The sequence below is a fragment of the Hemitrygon akajei genome, chromosome 8, assembly GCF_048418815.1.
Source record: "Hemitrygon akajei chromosome 8, sHemAka1.3, whole genome shotgun sequence".
NCBI classification, from domain to species: Eukaryota; Metazoa; Chordata; class Chondrichthyes; order Myliobatiformes; family Dasyatidae; genus Hemitrygon; species Hemitrygon akajei.
This window is the reverse complement of record NC_133131.1, coordinates 115,160,506-115,188,131: the sequence shown is the minus strand read 5'-3', so window position 1 is coordinate 115,188,131 and position 27,626 is coordinate 115,160,506. Positions and strand designations below refer to the sequence as shown.

Genomic DNA, 27,626 nt, shown 5'->3' with positions numbered 1-27,626 from the left:
TTTCAAAACGTGCATAGAAGGCATTGAGTTCATCTGGTAGTGAAGCATTGCTGCCATTCATGCTATTGGGTTTCATTTTGTTAGAAGTAATGTCTTGCAGACCCTGCCAGAGTTGCCATGCATCCAATGTCGCCTCCAACCTCATTCAAAACTATCTCTTGCAGTTCCTGCATTCATGTCTTAAATGTTAGCCATTGCCATCTACTATTGTGATATTAATGAAGGTTCCCAGTTTTTCAGAGCCAACTCATTCCTCATATCTTTGTTGTTTCCTTTGTTTAGATTTGGACCCTGGTTTTGGATTGAACAGCTTCACTTTCCATTCTAATGAAATTCTTATCAGTCCTTTTCACTAAAGGATAAGGAGGAGTAATTTGCCATGATCATCCCTGATATTGATTAGAACTCCTTCTGTGTAATACAGGGCTTGAAACCCAAGAAATACAGGAACAAAAAAACAATTCTTGCTGTTGTTCATAGATTTTGATCATTTTAGCTTCATATAAATAACCAAGTAACTCTCTCTGCAACTGGATCCTTGACCTTCTCATCAAGAGACTACAGTCAGAATTAAAAGAGGCATAGATAGAGTCTTTTACGCAAGGTGGAAATGCCAAATACCAAAGGGCATAGGTTTAAGACGAGAGGGGGATTATTTAAAGGATATGTATGAGTTAAGTTTTATTTTTTCACAGAGTGGTAGGTGCTTGGAACAAGCTGCAATCGAGGTGGTAGAAGCAGGTATGAATACACTTGATGCACAAGAGGAATCTAGACAGATACATGAATCGGCAAGAAATAGAGGGATATGAATAACGAGCAGGTAGCTGAATGGTTGGCTCAGACAAGTGGGCAGCAGGGCCTGTTTCCGTGCTGTACAGTTCTATGAGGTTTTTTTTAAATGGTGTATATGGAAATTGCAATGTCACTTTAAATTGCAAGTGTTTCCTTACACTTACAGAATTTGGTGCACACATCACAATTACAAAAATCTAACCATGAATGTGTTATTCCTTAATTAGCTTACTAAGATTTTCTTACCATTAATTAAAGAAACATAATTACAATAATTCCCAATAGCCAAGTCCTAACACCATTCACTTTCAATCTTGAAGACTGCAGTAATTGCACTAATTTTGCAAAACTGATTTCTCTGCTGCCATTAACCTGTTTCTGCTGTTTATTGTAATAAGTGCAATTTCCACTCCAGCAGTTGGTTGGCCACGCCACAGCATTAAAATAACTTCTGCAGCTACTGAAGTATCTCGTGAAAGGAGCTGTAACATTGCGCACCAGGATACAAGCAGCCACGTGGTCACTGAATTGGAGGGTGCAAATACCAATGGGTGCTCTGTACAGAACAGAAGGACATCCCCTTTAAAGGAAAACAAGACAGAAAACGCAAAGTGCAAAGTTCAAACTGGATGTATTGTGCTTAAGTTGTTTAAAGTTAGATAAAATCCTGAAAGAACTTGCCCACTCTTAATAAGAAAGCTGCGCTATGTAAATATCAAATAGTTGTCTAAAAGGGAACACCTCAAAACGTTTAACCCAATCACTAAAATCAATAGATTCTGAAGAGCTGGAAATCCAAAGCAGCACACACAAATGCTGGAGGAACTCAGCAGATTAGGCAGTATTCATAGAATGAATACACAGTCAACATTTCAGACTGAGGCCCTTCAAAAGGACTGGAAAAGAATGGCCATCATTTTTTGGGGCAGGTTAGCTCTCCTTAAGCACCTCAGGTAGTATAGTAACACACAAAAAAATGCTGGAGGAACTCAGCAGGCCAGGCAGAATCTATGGAAAAGAATAAACAGTTGATGTTTGTAGAACCATCAAGTTTACTGTTTTTCATAGATGCTGCCTGGTCTGCTGAGTTTCTCCAGCAGTTTGTGTGAGTTGCTTGAATTTCCAGCATCGCAGATTTTCTCATGTCAGGTAGAATAGTCACTGCTACGCCTTTCCTACTATCGACGTTGTGTTGACGGACCAAGGAGTTCCTCGGTGATGTTCATCCCCAAAAACTTGAAACGGGAGACCCTTTTCACTACCTCAGCATTTACGGATGGTGGGGCTTGTTCAGGAAATTCCCATATTTACATGCAACAAGTGATTAATAATCTATAACACTCAAAGACCATTGGCAAGCCAGGGTGTAACATTATTCAGTGGCAAAACAGCCCTCAGAAAGAAGCTGTTTTTCCAGTTTTATTGTCTTGGTTTAGATGCTTCTGTATCTCTCACCAGATGGCAGGAGATTGAAAATGTCTAGGATTGGATGGGTCTTTAATGATGTTACGAGCACACCGTAGACATTGAGAGTTGTAGATTGTCTCCATGTCCGGTAGTTGAGTCCCAGTGATGTGCTATCCTAATCAGCAGTTGGAGTGTTTGTGATCTATCTTGCTGCAGCTAGAGTACCACACTGTCATTCTGTGTGACAGTATGCTCTCTATCACACATTGATAAAAGTTGGCCAGCAATTTTTGGGGCAGATTAACACTCCTTAAGCACCTCGAGTAGTATAATCGCTGTTGTGTCTTTCCTACTATTGAGGTTGTGTTGACAGATCAAGAGAGCTCCTTGGTGATGTTCATCCCCAAAAACGTGAAACTGGAGACCCTTTCCACTACCTCAGCATTAATGAACAGTGGGGCTTTTTCAGGACCTCTTGCCTTCCTGAAGTCAATTAACATTTCTTTTGTCTTCTTACTGTTGAGTTCCTACACCTATCAGATAGTTTCAGCAACACACACAAAATGCTGGATGAACTTTTTTTCTTCTCAGCTTTTTCTCTCCAGTCCTGCCAAAGGGTTTCGGCTCAAAACGTCGACTGTACCTTTTTCTTTAGATGTTGTATGGCTTGCTGAGTTCCTCCAGCATTTTGTGTGTGTTGCTCGGATTTCCAGCATCTGCAGATTTACTCTTGTTTGTGAAGTAGTTTCAGCACTTCCCTTCTATATGCAGATTCACTATTGTTTGTGATGAGGCCAATTGTAATTGTATAATGAGCAGGAGCGCAGTCATAAATGAAGAGAGAGTAGAGAAGGATGCTCAGTACACACTCTGTGGGGCACCTGTTTTCAGGGTTGGGGGGGTGGGGTTGATGTGCACTTTCCTAGTTTCAATGTCAGGGAACGATTAGTGAGGACGTCCAAAATCAATTACAGGTTGTTGTGTCGATATCTAAATTATGGAGATTGACATTCAGCTTGTTTGGTAGTATGATGTCAAAAGCGGAGCTGTAGTCAATAAAAAGCATCCTGACGAGTTCCAGTTGGTTCAAGACAGTATGAAGGGTGATAGAAATGGCGTTTTCAATTGAGCTATCTGCCTTGTAGGCAAACTGGTATTGGTCCAAGGTGGCCGGGATTACATCCTTGATGTGGGACATGAAGCATGCCAGAACCATAGCCTGGTACAGCGAAAGATTGCAAGTACCTGTCAGAAATTCTCCCAGCTAGTTGGGACCCTGAGGACCTGTCCGGGTATGCTATCTGGTCCCGCTGCTCTGCGTGCATTGACATTATAGAGTGTACACCTCACCTCGTGAATGTTCAGTGTTGGTGCAGTTCCTCCATCTGATGTTAAGACCCTTATCACTGGTTCCTTATTGTCCATATCAAAGCGAGCAAAGAAGTTGTTTAGATCTTCAGTTAGTTTGGCGTCATCATGAGCAGAGCAGGGGAGCTTTTCTTTGTAGTCTGAAGTGGATTTGATGCATTCCCAAGCACGTTAGGGTTCAATGGCGTTATAGGAACATGTCTCAATCTGTATCTTATGTCTAAACTTGGCAGTCTTGATGCCTTTCTTAAGATATGATATGGCCTCACTTATGTTTTAGCATCACCAGATCAAACATGGAGGTACCTTCATGAACCTCCACAGCCTCTGATGCCCTGTGGTTTCAGGCTCTGAGGCTGACACGAGGGCATCCTTCAGGAGGGTGAATCCATGGAAAGCATCCGGCCCATTCAGGATATCTAGCCAAGTACTAGACCTGCGCTGATCAACTGGCTGGAGTGTTCACTGACATCTTTAACCTCTCACTTCGGCATTCTGAGGTAACCACCTGCTTCAAGCAGGCTTCAGTTATATTGGTGCATAAGAATGTGGTAACCTGCCTCAATAACTAACATCCAGCAGCACTTACATAAACTGTGGTGAAATTGTTTGAGAGGTTAGTGATAAAACTCCTGCCTAAGAAGCAACTTGGATCCACTCCAATGTGTCTACCATCACAACAGGTCAACAGCAGATGCCATATTATTGGATCTTCACTCAATGCTGGACCATCTGGACAGCAAAGATACATACATCAGTATGGTCTTCATTGAATACAACTTGGCATTCTCTATTAACGTCCCCAAAAAACAAATCATTAAGTTTCAAAATCTTTGCTCCAATATCTCCTTGTGCAACTGAATCCTCGAGTTCCTCACTTGTAAACCTCAGTCAGTTCAGATTGGCAACAATATCTCCTCCACAATCTCCATCAGCACCGGTACACCACAAAGCAGCGTGTTTAGCCCCCTTCTCTACTCGCTTTATACTTAAGTCTGTGAGGCTGAGCACAACTCTAATGCCATATTTAAGTTTGACGACAACTCCACTGATGTTTGCCAAATCAAAGGTGGTGACGAATCAGCATGTAGGAGGGAGACTGAAATTCTGGCTGAGTAGTGCCACAACAACCTCATACTCAATGTCAGTAAGACCCAGGAGCTGATTATTGATGTCAGGAGGAGGAAATCGGAGGTCCATGAGCCAGTCCTCATCAGAGGAACAGAGGTGGGAAGGGTCAGCAACTTTAAATTCCTCAGTGTTATCATTTTAGAGGATCTGACCTGGGTCCAAGTGTGTAAGTGCCATTAGGAAGAAAGCACAGCTGAGCCTCTACTTAGAAGACTGCAAAAATTCAGCATGTCATCTAAAACTTTGACAAACTTCTATAGATGTGTAGTGGAGAGTATATTGACTGCTTGCATCACAGCTTGGTGTGGAAATACCAATGCCCTTGCATGGAAAAGCCTACAAAAAGTTGTGATATAGCCCAGTTCGTTATGCGTAAAGCTCCTCCCACCACTAAGCACATGTACACAAAACACTGTTTTGTGAAAGCAGCATCCATTAAGAAGCCCCACCATCCAGGCCATGCTCTCTTCTCACTGCTGCCATCGTGAAAAAGGTACACAAGCCTGAGGATTCACACCACCAGGTTCCTTAGGCTCTTCAACCAAAGGGGATAACTTCCCTCATGCATCACTGAACCGGACTTAGCTTTTAGGACTCTTCGTGTCATATTCTCAATATCTATTCCTTATTTATTTCTTATTATTATCATCACTATTTCTTTTTTTTCTTTCTTTTTGTATTTGCACAGTTTGTTGCTTTTTTGCTTGCACATTGGTTGTTGTCCATCCTATTGGGTGTGGTCTTTCATTGAGTCTATTGCGTTTCTTGTATTTACAGTGATTGCCCACAAAAAATGAATCTCAGGGTTGTATATGGTGCCATGTACGTACTTTGATAATAAAAGTTTCTTTAAAACTTGAACTAAAGAAGGGTCTTGCCCCTATACGTTGACTGTTTATTCATTTCCATTGATGCTGCCTGACCTGCTGAGTTTCTTCAGCATTTTGTGTGTGTAACTCAATAACTACTGCCTTATCAAAACAATTGTGTCATGTGCATTCCTGTCAGTAGACAAATAGTCCATTAATCACCAATTCTTCATGGTTGCACTTTAGCACCTGGACAAATTCAAACAGCAAAATCTGTTATCACACATTCATAGAAAGAGCTACAGCAGAGAAAATGGCCCTTTGTGTCCACACTAATTATTAACAGCTCATTTACACTTACACTACATTAATCGTATTGTGTTTATTCCCCAAGCATTCTCATCAAGTTTCTCCAGAGTCCATCCATTTACTATGAGGGCTATTTATTGTGGTCATTAAATTTACCATGTCACATGTCTTTGGGACATGGAGAGAAATTGCCGGACCGAGAGAAGCCTATGAAAGACAAAGAGAACGTGGCAAACTCCAAGTCGACAGCACACAAAGTCAGGATTGAACCGGGCACTGGCAGTGTGAGACAGCAGCTGTACTTGCTACATCATGGTGCCACTCTTTATGGAGCAGTCCTTATAAACCTTTTGGAGGCTTGAAATCTTTGATACACAACCTAAGTACATGACATAGAGTTCAGCTACCACTGAAACAGTTTGAGCTGCTTGATGGTCAGACAAATACCACTGTGAAGTTAAATCTGAACCACACACAAGACTACATCAGCAGCAAAAAAATGTTTGAAAATTGTTCTTGTTAATCTCTTAAAACATATGCATGTAGGATTCAGCCCAATTATAACACAAAATTACTTATACTTCTTCCCATCATTCAAGCTGCACATGCAAATTGCTCCAGAATGACTGAAGCAAACAACCACTCAGCCACAAGCTGAGTTGATTAAAAGATCTGTGAGACAGTTGTGTTGTTTGACTACCGCAAGAGTTGTCAATTACAATGTTTTTCTTTGCAGGTATTACACAGTATGTCTTTAACATTTGCAATGGAAAATACAGTGGTCAGCTTTATGCTTTACAAGGACATAAAGTATGAAGTATGCAATTGTCAGCATTTAATCAAGCACACTAATTTAGCTACTTTGGATGCATGCAATGAAAGGAAAATTAATTCTAGAGCTTTGCAAAAATAGGAAAATATGCTATTTTTGTCAATAATACAAAAAGTTTAATAAGGCATCTATTGAAGCGATGAGGAAATACGTTTCTCACATAAAAATACTTACCACCTCGTATGCAGTGACTACTTTCTTCAGTACCTCAGGGATCATTCCTTGGGGCTCCATTGACGGGTAGTCATCTTTTAGGTTCAGTACAACAATTGGAATGTTATCACTGTTCAGCAGTGTTGACAATGCCATAAAGCACTGTATTAGATTAGAAACTGGGGATACACCACATAGTTCTTTGAAAGAAGCTACGGCAACCTGAAAAAAAGAAACATAAACTGAATGACATTAAAATATATTTTACTATGCCTATCACTTAGCATGGAATGGATATACCTGAATTACAATGGGAGTAGTGATTCTCTAAGACCAAAAATAAAATTCACCAATAGTGCTCCCTGAAGCTGAATTTCTGCAGTTCAGATAGCAAAACAAAAAGTCATAAGTCTTAAGTTTATATCTCTAGCGATATACAGTCCATGGCCAGCATAATGTTCAGTGAGCACTAATGCTCCTTGAAACACTCAACATTTGTTGTGCCACTGGAAATCTCCATTTGTTCATTTTGAAATGTTTGAAAATTATGACTTTCTTGTTATGTTTGGACACGCTAGTTATAAAACCAGAAGTTAGGGAAATTATTTGATGGTTGAAGTGCTGTATCAAATGGTCTTCTGTTCTGGAATGCATCCAATTTCCCAGTCAAGCAGATGAAGCAGTAATGAGGTTGGAGAGATCTGATTGCACGATTTACAACATAAAAAGGTACAGGACAGAGTTAAGTGTAATCATCCAGAGTTGGTGAAGAAGTGTTCTAGAGTCTGTGCCAGTGGTGGAATGGGGATGACAGGTGAATTAATATAAACTTAATACTGCGAACTGTGACTCAAAGTAGGAGTGGAAATGATCAGAAAAAAATGGATGTGTGGGATATACTGTGAAAGGATGCTGGCAGCAGAATTTAGGGTGGGTCACTGACAAATAATAACCAGCCAGTAGAATAGCTAAATATGGAGATGACAAAGGGATGGATATGGGTTTCAAAAATATATGCATTAAGACAGAGACTGTTATTATGAACTGAAGGTAATATGTTTAGATGTTTAGTCCAAATTTTTTACCAGCCAGTTTGCTATATGAATTGATATTTTCTAAATTGCCTTCAATTGTATGGTATGGTTAGGACAAACAACCACCGGAGGGAGTCATCAGAATTAAATCCATATCCATTTAATTTTCAGTGTATAATACCATGAGACACAAGAGCAGAATCAGGCCATTCAGCCTATCAAGTCTGCTCCACCATTCCATCATGTCTGATTTGTTATCCCTCTCTACACCATTCTCCTGCCTTCTCCCCATAACCTTTGACACTCTGGCTAATCGAGAACCTATCAACCTCTGCTTTAAATATAATCAATGATTTGGCCTCTACAGCCATCTGAGGCAATAAATTCCATAGATTTACCACTCTCTGGCTAAAGAAATACCTTCCTATCTCTGTACTAAATGGACATCCCTCCATTCTCTCTCTGGTCCAGGACTCACCCACTAAAGGAAACATCCTCTCCACAGCCACTCTTTATGGAGCCTTCAATATTTCATAGGTTTCAATGAGATACCTCCCTCATTCTTCTAAACTCTAGAGCGTGCAGGCCCAGAACCAGCAAATGCTCCTCATTGGTTAAATCTTTCATCACTGGAATCATACTCATAAGCCTTTGCAGGACCCTCTCCAATGTCAGCATATCTTTCTTAAATAAGGGGCCCAAAACTGCTCACAATACTCCATGTGATCTGACCAATGCCTTATAAACACTCAGAATCATATCTGTTCTCTTATATTCTAATCCTCTCAAAATAAATAATGTTGTATACACTTCCCTTCACTATATTCTACCAAGCATTTCTTTGCCCATTCCCCATCTGCCCAAGTCCTTCTGCAGACTCCCTTCTTCCTCAGTATCAACTGCTTCCCCCCCCCCACCTTTGCATTGCCTGCAAACTTGACCATAAAGCCATCAATCCTATCCTAATTAATGACATCAAACAATGATGAATGACAAGGGAGTCAAAGCCAACAGAAAAGCCAAAGGGAGGGAATACAATAGACCTAAGTTAATGGGAAGCTAGAGCATGATGGGCTTTTAAAAACCAATAGAAGTCAAGTAAAAAAGTCATAAAGAGGGAAAAGATAGAATACGAAAGTAAGCTAGACAATAATATTAAAGAGGATACCAGAAGTTTCTTCAGATATGAGTAAAAGAGAGGCAAGCGTGGATACTGGACTGCTGGAAAATGATGCTGGAGGGGTAATAGTGGGGGACAAGGAAATGGTGGATGAACTGAATAAGTATTTTGCATCAGTCTTTGCTCTGGAAAACACTAGAAGTATGCTGGAAACATGGTCCATATTCACACTTCCCTCTCTTGTACTCTTTAATACCTGAAAAAACTTATTGCATCCTCTTCAATATTTTTGCTATCTTACCTTTATATTTCATCTTTTCTCTCCTTATGAATTTTTGTTGCCTTCTGTTGGATTTTAAAAGCTTTGTAATCATCTAACTTCCCACTAATTTCTACCACAATATATGCCTTCTCTTTAATACTGCATATCTTTTAGGAAGATATAGCCTCTTACTGTCTCTAACATGGACAATAAAATGAATGATACACCTTTGTTGATGCTCCACAACAACTTCTTTAGTTCTAAAAACTTTTTAAAAATCTGTAAAAATATCCTGAAAGAAAAAAAAACATCAAAAGCATTTTCCTTAGATCTCTCCACCTGAGGCTGTCAAGACACTCACACATCATGGGAACTTTGGTAAATTTCCAGCAAGAATACAGATACAGTGGATTCTGGTTAATTGGGACACATTAGGATCAGTATAGTTTGGCTTAATTAAGCCTCAATTAGCTGAAGTTTAATAGAAATAGTTAAAAATGTATAAAAAAGACAAACTACTGTTTAACTAACAAATTAAGTATTTAAATGAAATACAGAACAAATTAGAACACTACAAATGCTACTATAAAATGGTGTATTAATTTCTAATAGTTATCAACAGAGGATTTAATCCAGTGTATGCTGACATGTTTTTGATTGACTGTAAATGAACAAAATTAGCACAGAAATCTAATGCAGATAATGGGCAGCCTTCAAATGATGCTTTCGATGATTGCATCCTCCTAATCTTCATTTTCATAGTAACATTCAAGATGATTGTCTATACTTTCAAATTCTTTGTAGTTCCTAATTTGATGAAGTTGTGAAATAGTTCCATTTTCACTCCTGGCTGTTTCTGGCATCTCCAACCCTAGATAGTTGAAACTGCAGTGAGCAATCAGTTACTGCTCATTTTTCACCAACTATCAGTGACAACAATACTGTTTTTTGAACACAAGCTCGCGCCTCTTTTCATACTGTCTTCTGTAAAAATCCTATTCATTTTTCTCAGTTCCTTCATCTCAGGGTGTAGCTTTGCTTTCAAGGATGTCAGGGATGTCCTCCTTCTTCCAAAATGGTGTTGCCCTTCCTCCACCATTGAAGCTGTCCTCACCCACATCTTCTTCATTTCCTGAACATCCTTCCTCGTGCAGCAACACTTCACCTGCAAATCTCCTGGGGTGTCTTTTGTGTCTGGTGCTCCCGATGCAATCTTTCTATATTGGTGAGACCTGTCATAAATTGGGGGACAGCTTCACTGAGCACCTCTGCTCCATCTGTCAAAAGCAGAACTTCCTGGTGGCCAAACACTTTAATTTCAAATCCCATTCTGACGTGTTGGTCCATGGCCTTATCTTGTTACAAGATGAGGCCACTCTGTTTTCCAGCATCTGTAGAATTTCTTGTTTATGACATACAACTGATGTTATTTCAAAACTGTTTGTTTTCCGCACAGTGTAGTGTCCAATGTGCATGCGACTGACACTAGTTAGAAACTGATTGGCAACAGTCTCCTATCTCAAATGAACAATGGAAATCTCAGCTGTTTTCTCAATTAGTTTTTTGTCTTTGAGTTGTCCCAAATAAGCATTTGGCCAATTAACAGATGGACAAATTAATCAGAACCCACAGTAATTAACACTTGCAATGAAAATTAAACCACATTTCAAAGTATCATTTTGCAGAAGGTATGGAAATACTGACTGATGTAAAGTAAATCAAGAATGTAAAGTAAGTTGACAAAAATGAAATGTATTTGTAAACTAATAATTTACACTATTAAATATAACCTTGTATCGAAGAAATAAAATAATGGGAAAAAAGTTAGTATTTTGTTCTCTTATATTATGGCATAAGCCCAGGAGCGTAATAATCGTTCAGAATTCCATTCAAAATAATTGGAAATCACATAGAACACTCTGAAGAACAATTAGAATGCTGTAGCTGTGAACATCATACGTAATAAAAACTATCTTAAATTATATCCTGATTTAATCTATAAAACCACATTCATTATTATTACAGTACACCCTCAATGACAGTAACCCTGTGGCTTCTGTAGCACATACTGTACATGCTTCATGAAGACACAGCCTATCTTTGGAACCACATAGTATAGCCTCATTTTGGCAGAAGTTAATATATTTAATTGAAGATATTATCTTGTACCACAAGGGATTACCATCCAATTGTTGGAACTGTATCTATAGTTTTCTTTGAATAGATTCCACCTTTCATTTGGAGGGTGGTGAAGGTAACCTGAGTTTCAACTCTCAGGTGAGAATTGGGAAAAAAATCCCAATAGCAAATTACAGAGCAGGCAAGTATGATTAACTGATCTCTATTTCAAAGAGTTACTTATCATAGACAAAACAGCGCCTTCTGTGCTTTAAGGTTCTGTACTGTCTTTCTCAACTGCTTGAAGGTATATTTACTTCAAAATGTTGTACCATTCATCACATTGATCTGTTTCAATACATCATATTCAACAACAGTTTACTGAATACCACTGTTATACATGTTGCCTGACACGAATGTTATGGAAAGAGTATAGAGCATTTAGCACTCAATATTATGTTACAGTCATTCTACTATATATCTGAAATGTTCCATTTAGAAAGACATTACTACACTCACTCTGGGTCATTGTTCATGTTTGGCAATTTCATTAGACAGGTTAAAATAGCAACATGACCCTGTTTACAATGCGGACAGAATAACAGAAACAAATTCAAATATATTGTATAAGTTCCAATTCATCATTCTGTACTATAATAGGTATCACGTCACAGCAATATTATTACAAAGAAAAGTTACTGTGACAAAATGTTGCTGAAGTTTTAACATCTGACATGAATCTTGAGTGCCAAATGTTCTACTTACTGAGAGAGGTCTCCGCCATGATCCTGACCGCAATTTCATAATGTAGATGTTAAGCAAGCACTAGATATATTGAGTGCCTTGATTAGCAAACAAAAAACAGACTACCCCGACAACTTTTACATCCTTGCTGGGGTCTTCAATTAGGCTAATTTGAATAAATCTCTGCCTAATTATCATAAGCATATCACCTGCAGCACCAGGGATCACAATACACTCGAACACTGTTACACTGCCATCAAGAATCCCTACTGTTCTATCCCTAGAACGTATTCCTGGAAACTTGATCATCTGGCTGTCCTCGTCCTCATACCTACTTACAGGTAGAGGCTAAAGAGCAAGGCACCAGAGGTAAGGACAATAAAGAGGTTGCAGGAGGCAGAGGAACAGCTAGAGGTTTGCTTAAAGTTGGTGGACTGTGCCATGTTCAATGACTCATCAGAGAATCTCAATGAATACGCCACAGTTGTCACGGCCTTGATAAAGATACTTGTGGACGAGTGTCTTCCCCCCCCCCCTCACAAAATCATTTCAAGTCTTCTCCAAACAGAAACCCAGTATGAACCAAGAGATCCACAATCTGCTAATGGTATTCAGTTCTGGTGACTAAGGAAAGTACAAAAGGCTCCAGGAAGCAACGTCACATGCCAAGAATCAATTCTGGACCAAACCTGAATCATTGAGGAGTGCTCAATAGCTGTGGCAGGGCTTGAATGCTATCACCTTCTGCAAAGTAAAACCAAATTACATATCCTATGTGACAACAAGGTTTCACACCCAGATAAGCTCAATGCCTTTTATGCTTGCTTTAACCAAGAGAATATGGAGGCAGCTTCATGAACTCCCACAGACTCTGACAACCCTGTGATTTCTGTCTGAGGTCGACATGACAGCATCCTTCAGGAGGGTGATCCCACATAAAGCATCTGGCCCAGACTGTATTCCTGGTCAAGTACAGAAAATCTGTGCTAATTAAATGGCTGGAGTGTTTACTGACATCTTTAACCTCTCGCTTCAGCAGTCTGAGGCATGCACCTGCTTGAAGTAGGCTTCAATAATACCAGTGCCCACAAAAGTGGTAATCTTCCTCAATAACTATCATCCAGTAGCACTAGCATCCACTGTGATGAAGTGAATTGAGAGGTTGGTCATGAGACAAATCAATTCTTAGAGTGACTTGGGATCTGCTCCAATTTGCCTACCAACATAACAGGTACAAATTTCTTACATTCAAATTACTAACTCAAACACTAGGGAAACCAGCATCCAGTTGTTAACTCTGCTCCTTAGACCTAATCTCAAACAGTGTACGAGAAGACTGGGTCACCACTGCTTAACTCTGAATAATAGTGAAAAACAAATGATAACATGCAAATTCTGGGTATGAAACAACAACTGAGATGGAACATAGCCACTTCCACATTGAGTGGACAGTGATTTTCCATTCAGAGTAACACCCACAGTGTTAACCTGCTTGACTGAACTGAATAGTTATTTTTAAATTTCTGTTTCGCTTTCTTAGAGTAATTTGAATATGATTCCCAGATACGTGGGCAGTTTTCAGGTATTTGTATGTGCATGAGTGACGAACACAAGATTAAAGTTTTGTTTTAGCTAGGTCAGAAACATAGAAAATGTACAGCACAATACAGGCCCTTCAGCCGACAATGCTATCCCGACCATGTACTTACTTTAGAAATTACCTAGGGTTATCCATAGCCCTCTATTTTTCTAAGCTCCATGTACCTATCCAGGAGCCTCTTAAAAGACCCAATTGTATCTGCCTCCACCACAGTCACCGTCAGCCCATTCCACGCACTCACCACTCTCTGCATAAAAAACTTATCCCTGACATCTCCCTCTGTACCTACTTCCAACCACCTTAAAACTGTGCCCTCTCATGTTAGCTATTTCTGCCCTGGGAAAAAGCCTGATTATCCACATGATCAATGCCTCTCATCATCTTATACATCTCTACCAGGTCACCTCTCATCCTTCACTTCTTCATTGCTCCAAGGAGAAAAGGCCAAGTTTATTCAACCTATTCTCATAAGGCATGCTCCCCAATGCAGGCAACATCCTTGTAAATCTCCTCAGCACCCTTTCTATAGTTTCCACATCCTTCCTGTAGTGAGGTTACCAGAACTGAGTACAGTACTCCAAGTGGGGTCTGACCAGGGTCCTATACAGCTGTAATATTACCTCTCAGCTCTTCTGCTCAATCCCACGGTTGATGAAGGCCAAAGCACCGTATGCCTTCTGAACCACACAGTCAACCTGCACAGCAGATTTGAATGTCCTATTGATATGGACCCCAAGAACCCTCTGATCTGCCACACTGTCAAGAGTCTTACCATAAATACTATATTATGCCTGCATATTTAACCTACCAAAATGAACGACCTCACACTTATCTGGGTTGAACTCCATCTACCACCTCTCAGCCCAGTTTTATATCCTATCGATGTCCCGCTGTAACCTCTGACAGCCCTCCACATTATCCACAACACAGCCAACCTTTGTGTCATCAGCAAATTTACTAACTCATCCCTCCACTTCCTCATCCACGTCATTCATAAAAATCATGAAGAGAAGAGGTCCCAGAACAAATCCCTGAGGCACACCACTGGTCACCAATCTCCATGCAGGATATGACCTGTCTACAACCAATCTTTGCTTTCTGTGGGAAAGTCAATTCTGGATCCACAAAGCAAGGACCCCTTGGATCCCATGCCTCCTTACTTTCTCAATAAGCCTTGAATGGGGTACACTGTCAAATGCCATGCTGAAATACATATACACTTCATCTACTGCTTTACCTTCATCAACGTGTTTAGTCACATCCTCAAAAAATTCAATCACGCTCGTAAGGCATTACCTGCCTTTGACAAAGCCATGCTGACTATTCCTAATCATATTACGTCTCTCCAAATATTTATAAATCCTTCCTCTCAGGATCTTCTCCATCCAATTACCAACCACTGAAGTAAGATTTATTGGTCTATAATTCCCTGGGCTATCTCTACTCCCTTTTTTGAATAAGGGAACATCTGCACCCCACCAATCTTCCGGAACCTCTCCCATCCCCATTGATGTTGCAAAGATCATTGCCAAAGGCTCAGCAATCTCCTCCCTCGCCTCCCACAGTAGTCTGGTGCATATCTCTTCTGGTCCCGGTGACTTATTCTACTTGATGCTTTCCAAAAACTCCAGCACATCCTCTTTCTTAATGTCTATATGCTCAAGCTTTTCATAGAAACATAGAAAATAGGTGCAGGAGTAGGCCATTTGGCCCTTCGAGCCTGCAGCGCCATTCAGTATGATCATGGCTGATCATCCAACTCAGAACCCTGTACCTGCTTTCTCTCCATACCCCCTGATCCCTTTAGCCACAAGGGCCATATCTAACTTCCTCTTAAATATAGCCAATGAACCGGCCTCAACTGTTTCCTGTGGCAGAGAATTCCACAGATTCACCACTCTCTATGTGAAGAAGTTTTTCCTCATCTCGGTCCTAAAAGGCTTCCCCTTTATCCTTAAACTGTGACCCCTCGTTCTGGACTTCTCCAACATCAGAAACAATCTTCCTGCATCTAGCCTGTCCAATCCCTTTAGAATTTTATACGTTTCAATAAGATCCCCCCTCAATCTTCTAAATTCCAGTGAGCATAAGCCTTCAGTCCACTGCAAGTCATCCCTACAAACACCAAGGTCCTTTTCCGTAGTGAATATGGAAGCAAAGTAAGGTATCATATAACATTTTTTCTGTTACGTCTTTAGGAACTTATCACTGGACCAAATTTCTCCCCAGATCTCAGAAGCCATGGAATATTCCACTTCCTAAAGTTTGCAGTTACCTGTACCACAGATAATCACGTTTCTTCCAGTGATATCCCTGATGTAGTCTCAAAAATGGGAGACTAACAAAAAACTGCTGAAATGCCAGGCCCAAGAAAAGTTGCTGACGACTGTGAAGCTCCCCCAGGATTACCACCTGTTAAGTCTGCTTTCTTAATTGAATCTCTTCGGCATTCACACATTATCTAGTTCCACCAAGTTTTATTTAATTATAGAAGTAAGCTTAAAAAAATAAAGTTATTAAAAAATTAGAAGTTAGAACTTCAAATGCAAGTATGGAAACACACACACACACACCCTCAAAAAATTCAACTGACAAAATTAAATCTGATAGCTTTGCTTAACCCTCACAGTTGATTTCTCCCACTGAGTCTGATGGGCTTGTTATGCCTATCATAGGTTAGCCTTGTGGAAATTCCTTGGTCTTTTGCAGCCCAGGATTTGGGGAATTCTTGAAGTTCACCTCTCTCGGATGTTGCAGCACAGGTGTTCTGAGGCTGTAACACAGCCTATGTTTCAGTTATATCAGCTGAAAGATCAGTGTGAATATTGGCAGAAGACTTTCACCTTCAGTTAAAGCTAAAACCTGCCTTTAATGATTTAATCATTTTGACTAAACGTCAATTTAATCATACATTAATTTAACATACAAGGTTTAGCTGCTTTCTTTTTTGAAGGAGAAATTTAGTTGAGGTCCCCCCTACCTGCATAGTTAGATATTAAAGGCTCTGCTGCACATCCAGTGAACAGCTGGACATTCTCATGAGTTTTCCGGAGAACATTTATTATTCAAATCATGATTCCATACCAATCTTTGATTTCTTTTCACTGTTTGGGAATTTACAGTATGCAAATTAGTGGAATATTTATCTTTACAATAACAAAATTTAACTGCAAATACAGAGAAGCGTAAGTTTATTGTATACAACAGTAAACAGCAACAACACTTTATATATACAGTGAAAATTTCTTGTCTTTGTGGCCATCCGTGCAATAAGGGATATACTGAATGTCCTCAAGTTATTCAGAGAACCATGAGTTATTCAGGCATGTTTATTAGTGACAGTTTTTGCTGATTGTAATGATCAAGAGAAATATGTAATACTTATGCATTTCTGTGTCATAAGCGGCTAAGGAGAGGCATTTAAGGCAATGATAGAGTACCAGAACTCCTGATCTAGATGGGCTTTATCTTGATTTTGGTAGAGCCTTGTATCAATCTATTCACTTAAACATCAAAATCAGTCAACTGACCATTTGAACACATGAATTATATAGAGAATTATACAAGCACTTACCTCTACAGAATAATCATTTCATTATTATAATCACCCAGAAACATTATATTATTAAACACTATGTTCTGGTGCACAAATCACTGACAGCAATTTTATAGAAAATAATAGTCCAATTTAGTACAAAATATTTTCATTATATTCATGGAATACAAACATTTTAATTCCTGTCTGTATTCTTTGTACATCTGACATCATGGAAATATATTGAATCAGAAGAGACTAATGGATATACCAAACTCTCCAAAAGTTCAAATTATATTATACGCAGAAATAGGCCGTAAGTTCAAACTGATTTGTGCTGATACCTATTTTTCAGCAACACTGAATCAATGCATGGTTCTCTTATTCATTCAATCACCTAACATTCAATGAAATATAATTGCTAACTGGATGTTGGCTTTAAGCATTTAATTCCTTCACTTCACTTCAGTACTATGTTCGGAGTTACAGTCACCAACAAACATGCTTCCCTTTTCTTAGTCCTAACTAGTTATTCTTACACTTCTACAGATGTAGTTCAGTAGTAACCTTTGCTGAGACACTGAAATTGGTCTTATCGGCTATCGAGTTAAAAATTAACTACATTGTTTCTGTGGTATCCAGTCATATCCTAAAAGATGTACGTACATTAGTCATGGAAGAAATATAAAGTCAGATTATAAAGTCACTGAAATCAATGTACCTAAGGAGAGAAAAGAAATTCCCCAATTCTGAGTTTCCCTTTTCACATAATGCTGCTACATCTATTATATATTTTCCAGGTTCCAGCATTTATAGTTTTGTAATGTACATGAATCAAATTGGAAGAAATTCATAATGTGAGAACATAAAATTCAGCTGTCAGACCTCTGAGAAAATTGACCACAGGCTATGGCACAGACTACGTCACATTTTGGGAAAAGGTTTAAAATAGCTATTTGGTCAATGACGCATAAAGTATAAAGGAAAAAGGAGCAGTAGCAAGCCACCTAACTCATGAGCCTACTCCACCATTGATATGATTATGATTCATCTAATCACAAGCGTCAACTGCACAATACAGCTCAGCCCTCATAATCTCTTTTTTAAGATGTGTTCATTCACAGGATGTTGATTATATAGAATATAGAACAGTACAGCATAATCCAGGCCCTTCCTCCTATGATGTCGTGCCGACCCTTTAATCTACTCCAAGATCAATGTAACTCTTCCATCCTACATAGCACTCCATTTTATTTTCATCCACGTGCCCAAGAGTCTTTTCAAAGACCCTAATGTATCTACCTCTACCACCACCTCGGTATTCCACGCACCTATCACTCTCTGTGGAAAAACTTACCTCTGACATTCTCCCTATACTTTCTTCCAAACAACTTAAAGTTATGCCCCTTGTATTAGCCATTTCTGCTTTGGGGAAAAAAAGAGTTTCTGGCTGTCCATGTACTCTATGCTAAAGTTCTGCTACAAAGACTGACACTGATTGTCCATTCCTAAATGATCCTCAGACAAGTTAAAAATAACCACATTTTTCAGTCTAAAGTTACATTTAGGCTAGACTTAGTGGGGAAAGGGGAAGAAAAATATTTACAACCACTGATAAAACAGCACGGGGTGAGAGAGACGTCTTAGACAGATAACACTAAGCCCACATCCTGTAAATGTGTATATTTTTATATATTACAAAGGTTATATAGGTGATTGGTTATAAAAGATTGAGTAAAATGGTAGAATTCCTAATCTGAAAGACATTAGTGAAGCAGAAAACTTGATACAGGAATCCAGCAGCTTCATTATTACCTTGTCAAAATGTTTTTTAGACTTTCTTTTAGAAAATTTAATTACTCAAATTAAAATCTTCAGCAAACATTGTGGGATAAACAAAATTTACCACCAGGTGAAAGAAAGATTAAGAATACTGACAAAAGCTTGATCAGTGGACTAGCTTCAAAGAACTATTTCAAAGAAGAGACATGTAGAGAGGCTGAAATGTTTCAAGGCCCAATTCCATTCTCAAACGTACTGCTGAAATTAATACAATTACCTCACAGAAGATGGAAGGAATTCTTTTATATAGGGAGAGGCAGATATGAAATGCTTGTGTTAGGTTTTTCCTTCAGTAACAGGTCTCCCTTTGTTATTTCAATGTATTGAGCCACATAATGGCTCTTTCTGCTCACTGTGTGCTTCTGCACGCTCCATTGATAGGCATGGCCAGTATCTGACTTTGTCCATGCTCTGTTACACCAATTCAATGAAGGAGAGGTTAGACAAAGACTGAGAAAAAGCAATTGAACTACTAGCAGGCAGATTTGGCTCACTCTCCCAAACCTGCAACATTTTTCTTAAGCAACAGGACTGGAGGCCTAAGAAGGGACAACTGTCTACCTACTTTTGGTTGGTGAATTAATTTCGTATGATATTAAAATGTTCAAATATAATGAACATTTTATATAATGCTGGTAGTCATCTTTTAATCATGAGTACTCTTTGAAATGTATGTCTGCAGGAAAAAAAACACTAAGAATTTTGTAAATGTGGGTGAATGAAAAAGAAAATCGTTTTATTTGTTGCTTAGCAACATTAAGAATTATCCACAGACAAATAAGCACATCATGCCTTGGATACCTCACTACATCCACCATGGGCAACAAAATGAGTAATTAGCACAGAAGAAATATTTGATTTTTATGTTTAAGTGAAAGTGTACTGAACAGAAGTAAAAGCCAGTCACATTTTGCAGTTAATGCACATTATTTCATTATATAATCATCTGTTGCTAAAGAAAAACTATAGTGCCTAATTTATACTAATTGAACAGTGACAGAAGAAATTAATGCATGAACATAGTTTTTTGCAATGAACAGCAGAAAAATTAGAGATAAATTAAAAAGAAAAAACATATCAAATGAATTTCAACAACATAACACAAGGGAAAGAACATAGAGCACTTGAAATTTGGTGTAAAATAGTGGCATGGACTGGAAGTTTTGGTTAAGAGGCAGAAAATAAAAGAGTTAGGATAAAAATGTACATATTGGATTGGCAAGTTATGAATGGCAGATGGGAACACTGGAGGGATCAGTGCTTGGGTCCCAAGCATTTTTAAATTATATCAATGATTTGATATAAGTTATTGATATATCAATGATTGAGGTTACTATTGACTCAAAACTAAGTGTAAAAGTAATGATGAAGATGCAAAAAGACTTCAAGAGGAGACAGACAAGCTGAATGAATGCGCAATAATCTGGGCGATGGAGAGCAAGATGGAAAAATGTTTATCCACGAGACTGTTGATGTTCAAAAGAAACATGGTGTTCTTGTACAGAAGTCACTGAAAGCTGGCAGGCAAGTGCAGTAGGCAAATGGTACCTTGGCCTGCACGCAAGGAAATTTGAGTACAAGGGTAAATAGGTCTTACAACTATTGTGTAAAGCTAAGTGTATCATGTACAATTTTGGTTTCTTTACCTACAGAAGAATATACTTGAATTAGAGGAAGTGCATCAAAGATTTACCCATCTGATACCCTGGATCGCAGGTCTGATACATGAGGAGATATCAAGAAGGCTAGGTTTCTCTTCTTTGGTGTTTAGAAGAATGAGAGACAATCTCATTGAAACATTCTAAATTCTTGACAAGGTGGCAGTGAGATGGAGATCCGCTGTTGGGGGCCAGGGAACCTGAAATCCTTGAAAAGATCAAGAGCGTGTGAGGTGTCATGGATGTATTTTTTGGGGGCCAGGAGGAACCAAAGGGATTTGGCCCGAAATGTTGACTCTACTTTTTTCCATAGATGCTGCTTGGCCTGTTGAGTTTCTCCAGCATTTTGTGTGTGTTGGTTGTAAGATGACGGTTATTCTGCCTTTGAAGTCTAGAACTAGAACTCACTGTCTCAAAATCTGTGTTATATCACTGGAACTAAATGAGAAGAAATTTCTGCATTCAAAAGGTAGTAAATCTTTGGAAATCATGACATTAGATGTTTATGTGTACCTGGCTTTTGATTGCATTCAAAACAGCCATTCCTACAGAATAAGGAAATTAAAAGATTTGGAGAAATGCAAGAAATGCAAGAAAAATCATATTTGAAGCAGAAGTTTAGCCATAAAGGCAGAGCAGGATGAGAGGCAAACAACTTGGGCCTGCTCTACCATTCAATATGACCATGGCCAATGCTTTACTTTAATGGTATATCCATGCAAACTCTCCAAAGTCCGAAAATATTTTGTATCTATGTATTCATCTATCTCTCCCATAACTTTATTTAGCATTCTGTTCTCCACTACTCTTTGTGGTAAAAAATCACACAAGTACACCACTCTCTGACTGAAGACAATCCTTATGGCCTCAGTCTCAAATGTCTTATCCAATTTCCTGACACTGTGACTCCTTGTTCTAGATCACCACACCAACCCCACTCCCCACACTGACATGTCATCCTCTTCACAACCAGTCTCTCCAGTTTTGTCTTTATTTTGTAAACTTCAAGACGTTCCTATCTGATTTAAACTCTAGAGGATATAGAGCTGTCCCAACTAATCTCCCCTCGTACAGCAGATCTTCTATTCTTGGAATCAGTCTGGTGAACCTATGCTTCATTCCCTCAATGCCAAGTATATCCTCTCTCTGTAAGAAGACCAGAACTGCACACGTTATTCTGGTGTGGTCTTTTGTAATGAAGGCCATCTTAACTGCTTGCTCAGCTACATATATACACTTAGTGAACAAGGACACTTGTCTCTTTGTAGATCAACATTTTCCAGTCCTGAGGAAGGGTCTTGGCCCGAACTTTGAGTGTTTACTATTTTCCATAGATGCTGTCTGGCCTGCTGAGTTTTTTGTGTGTGTTGCTTCGGATATTTCCAATCTGTCACCATTTAAATCACATTCTTTCTTTCTGATTTCCCTACAAAGTGGACGGGTTCACATTTATCCACATTGTACTACATTTGCTATGTATTTGCCAATTCACTCAAGTTGCTATGAAATCTCCTCTGAACAATCACAATCCTACTCAGCTTTGTGTCATTTGCCATGTTATATACATTACATTTGGTTCCCTCATCCAAATCACTTCTGTACCCTACTTGTCACTGCCTATCAATGAAGTCTCAATTATTCCAGCTTTGTTTTCTTTCCTCAGTTAACGGTCAATCCATACCAGTATATTACCCAAAATCCTATATGCTTGAATTCTCTACAACTGTCTCTGAAGTGGGAATTAAACTGGAAGGGCTTTTCTCTGAGATAGTTGAACCAAATATTATGCCTGATGTAAGGCTCTTGACATAAGAGGCTAAGGTCAGAACTTAGAGCAGGGTGGGATGAAGAATTAAAGTGAAAGGTGAACTCTACCAAAGTACTCCAAAAAAGTGGCACGTAATTCGAATCTGTTTTCTCCAATGTAAAGCAGACCACATGATGAGCATCAAATACATTTGGTTGAAAAAAACTACAAGTGAATCATTGTTTTGCCTGGAAGGATTGTTTGGCTCCTGAGGGGGAGAGATGAAAAGATCCAAAAAGCCAGGAAGTGCATAAAAAGATCCCACAAAAGGGAAAATGGTTGTTAGAAAAAGTGAAAGTCTTAACTATGGAGTTGCAAAACAAATAGTCCCTTTGTAATGCAGGAGGTGTACCTGGTGGTGGAATCTGAAGGTGGCAGAAATAAAAGGAGGACGATCCATTGAATGTAAAGACTGGTGGGTTGGCAAGGGAACAGAGGGGAACTCTATCTTTCCTCTGGGGGGAAGATGAGGGTATAAGAGCAAAAATTCAGGATAAAGAAACAATCATTGATCAATTATTTTCTTCATAAATCTGAGAAATAATTGCACCAGGTGTTTTTATCCAAGCCTACCATTTATTCCTTTTACTTTTTATTTAAAAGCTGTGGATGTTGTTGCCACTTAACATGCACCACACTTACTCCAAATTGAAGAGGAAATCAAGGACAACTCCCCTGATTGTTGTGTCATATAATGCAAATAACATTAACAAAGAACAAAAAGCAGACACATTCTTTACTAAAGTCCAGTAGTCTCATGGTTAGTTACTGAAACATTTCTTTAAAAATAATACCAAGTGTTATTTATCCATCTATCTGCATTTAAGTTCCCAATGGTCTCAGTGGGATTCAAACTCATCTCTCTGGATTAACAGTGCCAAGCTCTGGCTGTTAGTCCAATAACTTAAGCACCATTCTCACAAAATGCTGGAGGAACACAACAGGTCAGGCAACATCTATGGAGAGGAATAATTAGCTGACACTTCAGGTTGAGACTGTTCATCAGGACTGGAAAGGAAGGGGACAGAAGTCAAAATAAGAAGGTGGGGGAAAGGATAGAGTACAAGCTGGCAGAATGATAAGTGAAACCAGGTGAGGGAGATGAAACACGCGGCTGGGAGGTGAGGGTTAGAAGAAATAAAGGGCTGAACAAATAGGAATCTAATAGGAGGAGTGGAACAAGGAAGAGAGGGAAGGAGGAGGGGCACCAGTTGGAGATGATGGGCAGGTGAGGAGAAGGGAGCCAGAATAGGCAATGGAAAAAGTGAGTTGCTCCTCCAACCTGAGAGTGGCCTCATCATAAGAGTAGAGGAGGCCATGAACCTACAAAGTACAAGGCAGAATGGGAAGGGGAAGTCGAATTGAAATCACTGGCCATGGGAAATCCTGCCTGTCGTGGTGGATGGAGTGAAGGTGCTTGACGAGGTGGTCACTCAATCTACACCCTGTCTCACCAACTGGGGAGGCCGTATTAGGCATCAAATACAATAGGTGATCCCGACAGACTCTTTCCCAGTGGCTACCCATTTCAATATGACTTCATTCCCCTCCATCACATTCCACCTCACCTGGTCTCACCTATCATCCGTGAGCTTGTACTCCTTCCCCTTCCCTCACCTTCCAATTCTGGCTTCTCCCCACTTTTATTCAGTCCCAATAAAAGGTCTCTGCCTGAAACATCAGCTCTTTATACACCTTCATAGATGCTGAGTTCCTCTGGCATTTTGTATGTGTTGCTCTGGATTTATACCATTGTGTTTAAGTACTACACTACCCATTTTACACTACATTACACATCATCAGCCACATTGGTCCATTCTACCAGCCAGACTGTATTCTATTAGTCTTTTGCTGTAACCTTGTGGTTCCAAGTTTTGTGTCTTCTGCAAGTTTGCGAAGAATGTCCTACACATCCAAAACTACAGTGTGATACTTGTACCTCTAGACCGACAACATTCTCTACTACTGTTTCCAGTCATTTAAACAGTTTTCTACCCATGCCTGTATCACTACTTTTGTTCAATTGTCTTCAATCTTAATGACAAGCCTATAATGCAAGATTTACTCAAACTATTTTTTTGAAAATCTATATCCAACATTTCAAATGCATTTGCTTCATTGACTCTCTTGGTTACTTTATCAAAATGGTGTAGTTATCTTTACAGAACTTTATTTGTCTTTAAAAGACCATCCACAGTGAGTAGTTAATTGTGGAGTGTCAGGGACATCGAAGACTTAGTTATCTTATCGTCGAGAAACTAAAATTTCTCAGCGAATATGGTGTTGTACCTCAGCAAATTAGAAGGAAATCTACTAGAGGGGACTACACTACATAGAAATCTACAGCATATTACAGGCACTTCAACTCACAATGTTGTGCCGACCAAGTAACCTACTCTAGAAACTGCCTAGAATCTCCCTGCCGCAGAGACACTATTTTTCTAAGCTCTATGTACCTATCTCAGAAGCAGAATCAGAATCAGGTTTATTATCACTGGCACGTGACGTGATATTTGTTAACTTAGCAGCAGCAGATCAAAGCAATACATAATCTAGCAAGAAAGAAAAAAATAATAAATAGAATTAAAAAATAATAAACAAGTAAATCAATTACAGTATGCATATATTGAATAGATTTTAAAAAGTGCAAAAACAAAAACACTGTATATAAAAAAAAAGTGAGTTAGTGTCCAAGGATTCGATGTCAATTTAGGAATCGGATGACAAAGGGGAAGAAGCTGTTCCTGAATCACTGAGTGTGTGCCTTCAGGCTTCTGGACCTCCTACCTGATGATAACAGTGAGAAAAGGGCATGCCCTGGGTGCTGGAGGTCCTTAATAATGGACGCTGCCTTTCTGAGACACCGCTCCCTGAAGATGTTTCCCTGAAGCTATCTAAGAGTCTCTTAAAAGACTGAAATAATTTTTTATATAGCTGCAGCGTGGAATAGCCCCATATGGCCTTTCTATTCTCACTGCCAGCAACCCACTAATTTAACCTTAGCCTAATCACAGAACAGTTTTTAATGACCAATTAACCTACTAACTGTTACATCTTTGGATTGTGGGAGGAAACCAGAGCACCCGAAGAAAACCCACACATTCCACTAGGAAGATACACAAACTCATTAAGGACGCTGGGATTCAAACTTTGAAACTCCAAGCTGTAGTAGCATCACACCAACAGTTATGCTACCGTGTATGTGCCACTTATTTCTGAAGCACATCAAACTTAATCTTCCTGTTCTGATCTCTCCTCAAATTTCATAGGCTGCAGAATCTTAAGTGGCAAAGCAAGAACTTACTATTAATAAGTCTTAATAATTAATCTTACTGGAATAATCAGACCAACTTAATAATGGCAAATTAAATTAAAGCCACATGTGTTCATGGAGAACAAGACTAGGATATAAAGACATTTGAGGCATAACCTGTCAAGGCCATAGCATAAAAATAGCTTGTTAGGGGTTATAAGGCATCCATTATTGGAACGCGAATGAAGTTCTTTGTTTTGAAGTGACTGACGCGACTGGATTCAGATGTTTCATTGATCTGAGCACATCTTAGATTTTGTCATAGTTGTTCAATCTCAATGGTACCACAAAAGAGTGACTTAACTTGCATAACTTGTGAGAATATTTGTTTAAGAATATCACAGATAAATGGTATTTTAACAGTTGTTATTTCTTTTTACGTATCCTTTTCAGTTCTTTGTCATAGTTTTGAAGTATAAAAAGGGGTAAATTTTCTAATTAACCTTGGGCTCTATGTGGTCATATTAAATGCACTAGCGAAGGGGTTCTTTGTCTGATGTATATGGACGAATGTTCCTATAAAAAGGTGAAAAGCACATTTCTGGAAGTGGGAGGAAGAAAAATTACAGTTGTGAAGACTATTCAGCTGTATAATCCAGCTACAGACAAATATGTGGTACTTCTCTGAAGTGTCCAAAATTGTGAAGCCCCTAAATAAAGTAAATAGCAAGTATCTATTTCCTTCACCAAAATACAGTATGTCATCTAGTTAAAATTAGAAAGAGAAGTAACAATTTTAGTTACAAGTGGTAGAACTCTGTCACGAGGTGGGGACAAGGGTGCTGGGAGAGGACCCACAAGCAGGACACAAACATGTCTTTCTTAGGTACAATAAAATAGCGTTTATTACTCACTACACAGAAGATCGGGAAATCAAGGAGGACAAAGAGGAACACGAACCTCGGACTACGGGACTAGGGACTAGGATCGCCGCAGACCTGGGACTTGGAAACAGGGAACTGGGATCGCCGCGGCCATGACTTGGACAGCGGGAACATGGACAGCCGTGGACCTTGGACAGCGGGAACATGGACAGCCGCGGACCTTGGACTTGGACAGCGGGAACATGGACAGCCGTGGACCTTGGACTTGGACAGGGGGAACATTGACAGCCACGGACCTTGGACATGGACAGGGGGAACATGGACAGCCGCAGACCTTGGACATGGACAGGGGGAACATGGACAGCCGCGGACCTTGGACTTGGACAGCGGGAACATGGACAGCCGCGGACCTTGGACTTGGACAGGGGGAACATTGACAGCCACGGACCTTGGACATGGACAGGGGGAACATGGACAGCCGCAGATCTTGGACATGGACAGGGAGAACATGGACAGCCGTGGACCTTGGACATGGACAGGGGGAACATGGACAGGGAGAACATGGACAGCCGCGGATCTTGGACATGGACAGGGGGAACATGGACAGCCGGGGCCATGACTGGGACCCTGGGGACTGGGACTGCCACGGCCCTTGGACTTGGAGACTGGGACCTTGATTCACCACCGCCAGACACTTGGATACCATGGATCGCTGCAGCCAGAAACGTGGACACCAAAACACAGGACAAGGAATCTTGAACCAGGACTCCTCCTTCAGATCAGGCACCGAGCCGGGACTCTTCTTCGGGGGGTAGACACAGACACCGGGCATGACATCGAGCAGGAACTCCGCCTTCAACTCAGGCACCGAGCCAGGACTCTTCGAAGGGTAGACATGGACAAGGGGCATGAACGTCGAGTCAGGACTCCGCATTCAGCTCAGGCACCAAGCCGGGACTCTTCAA

General features: G+C 39.8%; 1 protein-coding gene across 2 annotated transcripts in view; it reads right to left on the bottom strand.

The window, feature by feature from the left end:
- The window catches only part of plcl2 (phospholipase C like 2), a 229,962-nt gene that overhangs the window by 55,331 nt on the left and 147,005 nt on the right, over positions 1 to 27,626 (bottom strand). For both annotated transcript variants that reach the window (XM_073054422.1, XM_073054421.1), the window contains exon 3: positions 6,826 to 7,026. In XM_073054422.1, the coding sequence (XP_072910523.1) occupies positions 6,826 to 7,026 (201 nt within the window). The remainder of the gene's footprint in view (positions 1 to 6,825; positions 7,027 to 27,626) is intronic.